Consider the following 6,192-nt stretch of genomic DNA (forward strand, 5'->3'; position numbering starts at 1 on the left):
AATCATTGCAACTATCTTTCCAAACACATCCCATTTCGTCTCTCCTTTTTGTAGATGCTACAATCTCACCCTCCCTTCTTAAATCTTGTTAAATATGCCTTTTCCCTCCCTCGGATTTCAAGTCTTCATTAACCCTAAATTAGTTCAAGATACAGATGGTCCATTTCTCCAAACTGGGCTTTCTTTGATGTCTAATCTACTTTACTTCTCTACACAACTCTCCATACAATTATGCTACAACTTATCAATAAAAAAGTTCTAATCAAAAGAGAATGAGGGCTTAGTCCTAAGGACTTACTGTAACTCCAAAATTTCTTTGAAATGGTTTTAAAAATCATGTCAGTTTTGCATTATTGTCTCAAGATAATAATGTCTCATACTTCCTTATACTGGGGATACATTCTGAGAACATCCTAGGGTGTACTTACACAAACCGAGATGGTATAGCTTACTTCAAATCTAAGCTATGGGGTATAGTAGCCATTATAATCTTATGGAACCACCATCGTATATGCTGTCTGGTTATATATGCAGTCTGTCATTGACCTACAAATCATTATGCGGCACATGACAACTTACCAGTAAATAACTCGATGAAGCCTTTGTACCCTTGGTGGCCTTTAATCCAGAATGCTTGCTGTGCAAGTTGATATCTTTGTGATCCAAGATTCCCACGGTTACACTACTGTCCTTAAATGTAATTACTAATACTAATATTACCACTTCTTTGTGTCTGAATGTGGAACTGCAGACTTTGGATGGTGAACTTGATGAAAAGTATAAGAAAGTAGAAAATTTAATTGCCAAAAAAACCGAAGAGTCAGCTGATGCCAGAAGGAAAGCTGAAATGCTACAAAATGAAGCAAAAACACTTTTGGCTCAAGCAAACAGCAAGCTGCAACTGCTGAAAGGTGGGTCTTTTCATGTAGGCTTATGTTTTTATAAAATAATTTAAAGCTAAAGCACCCATAGAGTTTGTTTTTACTTAAAAGGGGAAAATCTACTCACTTTGCATTAAGTATTTATATAGAGCCTTACAGGCAAATATTAGATTAGGTTTTGAGTTCATCATAAATTGCTGGCTGACTTTTTCTTTTCATCTTCCACAGATTTAGAAAGAAAATATGAGGACAATCAAAAATATTTAGAAGATAAAGCTCAAGAATTAGTGAGATTGGAAGGAGAGGTCCGTTCACTCCTGAAGGATATAAGCCAGAAAGTTGCCGTTTATAGCACCTGCTTGTAACAAAGGAGAGCTATAAGATGGCTGAGGTGACCAAAGTAAAAGCTACATTTTAAAAACTGACTTAATGATCTTCAAAATAAAACTCATTACCTATTTAATGTTTTTAATCACCAAATTTTGTATGGAGTTAAATAAAGTACATTGCTTTTGTATAAATATATATTTAGTATAATTTTTAAATTGTTACTTTTCCTGATTTAATGTTCATGAATCTCTTCAACAAAGAATGTTATTTTTACTGTAAATATGGCTTTATAAACAAGTTTACTGCCTCCATGAAGACCCTAATATTCGTTATATCTATAAACAAACAAGGCATTACTCATCAGTTTGAGAGGTCAGCATCCTCCAAAAATCCACCCCCACAACATCACCTCCCACTAAGATTCCCAGGTTGAGGGTTAAGGAACTTAGTTACTCTAATCTCCAAAACTCCTGTGAGTAAGTAATTCCTTGTTCTAGGAAAGAGAACAAAGGCAAAAATTTCTAGAAAATCAAGAGGGTAAATGGTGGCTTGTATCATCTAGAATAGGGTCAGGGTTGCTGTGGAGAAGGTTTCAATTAAATCAGGCCAGAGTTTATGGACACTGCTCCTGCCAATTGAGCAATGCTATTAAAAGTACAGAAGGATGCTCTAATTTCTCAGCTTTTATACTGTATTTTGTGTGATTTCACAACTAAAGAGTCTCTGCTACAATCTGTAGGTGAGACAAAACAATCATGTAACAATCAATCAGTCCATGGGATAAAGAAAATTGCTGGAATGTAACTACCAAGCCTATGTCAACTTTATAGCTGAACTAGCTGAACTAGCTGAATAACAGCCCAGCCCCGAAGTGTTTTTTTCACACATTCTTCTTAGAGCAAGACTATTCTGTGGGCCACTTAACAACCACCCACACATCCAACACAGCTGCGTTTGAAGCAGGGTCTGGATAAAAGTTATGTAAACAGCTGTAATTTAAACAATAAGGCAACTTCTCTCTGGTCCAAGCCAATTATTTGTCACTTCTATTTAGGTAAGAATACTAATAAGTACCAAAATGGCCATACCACATCATCTACTAAATCAACTATTTTTTCATAAGTATTTTACTTAAAATAGCAGAAACCCTCTCTGCACTCTATGCCTTTTCAATTAAGCAACTAAAGAAAGAGCTCACTTGGCAATTGCGAATTTTAATCAGCTCAGTGAATTGGATGATTAACTCAACCCCATCTTCACAAGCCATAAAAACATTGAGAATTTAGTAGATAACAGTTAGTGAACATTTAAAACTTATTTTATAACTAGGACTTTATTCTCCACACAGATATATTTGCATTCTCATACTGAATAGGAACCCTTAAAGGTAGATTTAACTATTATTCTATGTCTCTATAGCTAGGGTTTCATATTATCTTTCACTATTCCCTAACTAGAAACTTTTTTCCTGAGAGTAGGGGACATGCTTGAGGTTTAAATATTCTAGCAGCTGACTTCCGGTCAAGATGGCGGATTAGACAGTCTCCAGCATCCCACAAATCAACCAATTTACAACTATTAAAAAAGCAACAATAGCCAAGCTGGGGCTGCTAGAGCTCAGGGGAAGAGGAGGAGAGACCTACAAAGTGCATGAAGGCAGGAGGCCACGATGAGAGAAAGAAAGGATTGTTCCTACCATTTCAAATCCCAACCACTTCAAGGCTGGAGTGGGTGAGTGCAGGGAGCAGGAGCTGGCAAAAGCCGCAGCTGTGCCCTTCGTATGAATTTGCTTGGAGGCAGCAGAGAAGAGGGCCTTGGTGGTCCTCAAACCAGCTAGACCACTAACAGGGTTCCTGTGGACCCTCATAGGAGTGAGGAGCCACAACTGAAGAAAGGAGCCACTCAGAGGCTGGTGAGTCATCATAAGGGACTAGTGCACAGCCCATCCCATGGGAAGTGTTTGGAGTGCAGGGGGTGGTGGAGATGGGCCCACCAGGGGAACACTGGGGTACAGCAAGGACAGTTGATCTGCCCCCCAGTCAGCACAGGCCCACTCTGTGTAGACATCAGGAATATAGAACCGCAGGACAAGCAGTTTGCTGAAAAGACTCAGATCCTGACCAGTTTCTACAACCTCACAAGCCGGGAAGTACCTACAAAGTCAACCATTAAAATCTGAGCTGCACAAAAAGCCTTCCCCAGGGAATGAGCAACAAAGCAGCAATTTAGCTCAACTACAGGGCTCAAGTGCTGGTCACCTCAGGAAGTTCCCCCATTTTAGAAGTAACCAAAGGACAAGAAATTAGTTCCAGTGAAGAGTTTAAGCAGTAGAAACAGCAAATGATCCAACACAGAACTGGAAAAACAAAATACCCACAGACCAGAGACAAAGTTTGATTAACTAGTAATGGTCTCACTTCACCAAAGAATACTTATAAAACCTAGAAGGACCAGAAGCCCCCTGGGCCCCCAAGCCAGGGAAGGGGGAGGGCCTCAGCCATGCCCCCCGATACCCACAAACAGCCCAGCAACAACCACCAGGCCCCCAAACTGGGACGGTAAGGGACTGAGGGCCTTGGTCACACCCCCATCATCTGCATTCAGCCCAACAATGACCAAGCCACCACTGGAAGCCCCTTGGTCTCCCCTGCAGGAATGAGGGGGGTGCCATGGGCCTCAATTGTGCCCCTCCTTCCTCCTCCTTCCCCCCATTTCCTTCCCCCTTCCCCTCTCCCCCTCCCACCCATCCCACCCATCTTAGAATTTAAAAGGAGATGGAGCTGGGGACTGACCCCTGCTCCCACAACCAGGCACACTGCCACTGCCATGGGGCCAGCCCCTCCTCTTGCAACCAGGCATGTTGCTGCTGCCATCACTGCCACAGGGCCCACCTGGGGTCCTGAGGCACAGCAGCAGGGACCAACCCCTCCTCCTGCAACCAGGCAAGGAGCATGCCAAAAACACCACTTCCATGTGGATGGCTGACAACAGCCACCACAATAGTCATGGCTGCCACAAAAGCGGCTAGACTCCACAACCACTGTGCAGATGGCCCGCCAGCCACTCTAGAGCACTAACACAAGAAGAGTCACTAGCGGACACCAAAGATAAAAAGAGGATGTCTCTCTCCACAAACCCCATTCCAGAGTGACAGAAGCAGCACATACTCCACAATAATAGTGGGGGACCTGAACACATCTCTCTCAGAACTGGACAGATCATCTAGGCAACAAATCAACAGAGTAGCCATTACTCTTTCAGAAGGAGAGAAGAAATCTAGGGTTATCAGAGTGGGGAGGGAGAGGGGGATGAGGAGAGATTGGATAAAGGGCATAAAGAATAAGTACGATTTGTAATAATATATATGCTAATAATATTGATTTGATCAACATATGTCAACATCGAACCCCAAAAATATAATCAATTATGATTCAATTAAAAAAGGAAAAAAGGAAAAGAATCTAGTAGTTCACATAATATTGGGATTTCAGATTTTAAAAAGATGCAGAGTTCACTTCCAATAATGGCAAAGTAGCATATATCAGACCAACCCTCCTATCTGAATAAAATATACTTCTAAAATACATTTTAAGGCACTGGAGAGCAACCACAAGCAGGGAGAAAGTGGAGGGGAGTAGACACTTAAGAATGGAACAGCACTGACTGAAGGTCCCAATTTTAACAGGTTTTCAATTGCAGGGAGGTTAAGGAATTAGTTAAATCAATTGGTTAAGGAATCAAAGGACAGAGATGGAAACAAGCACAACAGTTGGAATGTGAAGGGGAAAATTCCAGAAAGGAGGGAGGCACAGAAGAGAGGAGCCCCCACATTCTGCAGATACTCTGCCCAATCTCTGGTTGACCCTTGAACTATACATACACAGGGCAGACTTCAGACAGCACAGGTAAAGGTAACACAAAGAGATTTCAGCTTCTACCCCACACAAAGAAGATAGTTTGGAGCTGGATTTCAGCCAAGTTAACGGCTAAAACTAAAATTCAGTTTTCTTCACAGTATGTAACAGCATCCAGTCTTTACAATGTATCACTCATAATGACCATGATACAATATATAAGACCACTGGACATACAAAGAAAAAGGAAAATGTGACACATATACAATGCAATTAAAACCTGAAGACTACTAAACATTTTTTCTTTTAGCTATGATCAACCGATGATATCTTACTCATACAGATTACAATCTCCAACCTTTCCTTAAGACTATAACTTTTAAACTGTAACCAAGTGAAGATGCATATTTCTAGTACTTTAAATTTTAAAGTACTTAATTTTCCTTTTTAGAAACTCATGCTATCTATACCAAATTTGAAAACTACCTAATGAATCTAAAATGTTTCTTAAATTTAGTTATAATATGCGAAAGTCTATTTAGCATTTAGTATTTTATTATCTAGGTGTCTCAAGAAGTGGCTATTTTAAACATTTATCAATAAATGAAATTTTATAGCACTCTTTAAAGAAAGGGTCTTTACCCAGCCAAGGAAATCCATATAGGAAAAGACAGATTAAAGATTCCCTTATGGGCCGAGCCCGTGGCACACTCGGGAGAGTGCGGCGCTGGGAGCACGGCGACGCTCGGTGCACTCACTGGCTGAGTGCCGGTCACGAAAAAGACAAAAAAAAAAAAAAAAAAGATTCCCTTATGTTGTATTTCTTCAAAAGTATATGCTAAACTTTTAGTAGATATCTCTGAAACAGATAATAACCTTTTAAATGCCTTAACATTGTTTTACAACATGGTAAAAAAGATACCTTCAGGCCTATAAAAGCAATAACAAAAAATAAGAATACACACTAGAGGTAGTCATAAAAGAACTGGGACAATCTCAACATGCACTCTAAATAACCAGTAAATGAATATTTAAGACACGTTTATTTCAATATCTTCATTCACTCCTGTAATACATTAGAGTCTCTATTTAATATTTGAATTTTGTAGATAGACACTTTTAATTGA

At 40.0% G+C, this 6,192-nt stretch overlaps 1 protein-coding gene across 1 annotated transcript in view; it reads left to right on the top strand.

Moving 5' to 3' along the window:
* LAMB1 (laminin subunit beta 1) overlaps positions 1 to 1,367 on the top strand; it is a 69,288-nt gene extending 67,921 nt beyond the window's left edge. Inside the window, exons 33-34 of the mRNA XM_063098978.1 lie at positions 752 to 911; positions 1,110 to 1,367. Of these exons, the coding sequence (XP_062955048.1) occupies positions 752 to 911; positions 1,110 to 1,246 (297 nt within the window). The 3' untranslated portion in view covers positions 1,247 to 1,367. The remainder of the gene's footprint in view (positions 1 to 751; positions 912 to 1,109) is intronic.
* Positions 1,368 to 6,192: the final 4,825 nt, after the last annotated feature.

This window comes from Cynocephalus volans, chromosome 6, assembly GCF_027409185.1.
Source record: "Cynocephalus volans isolate mCynVol1 chromosome 6, mCynVol1.pri, whole genome shotgun sequence".
In the NCBI taxonomy this organism is placed as follows: domain Eukaryota; kingdom Metazoa; phylum Chordata; class Mammalia; order Dermoptera; family Cynocephalidae; genus Cynocephalus; species Cynocephalus volans.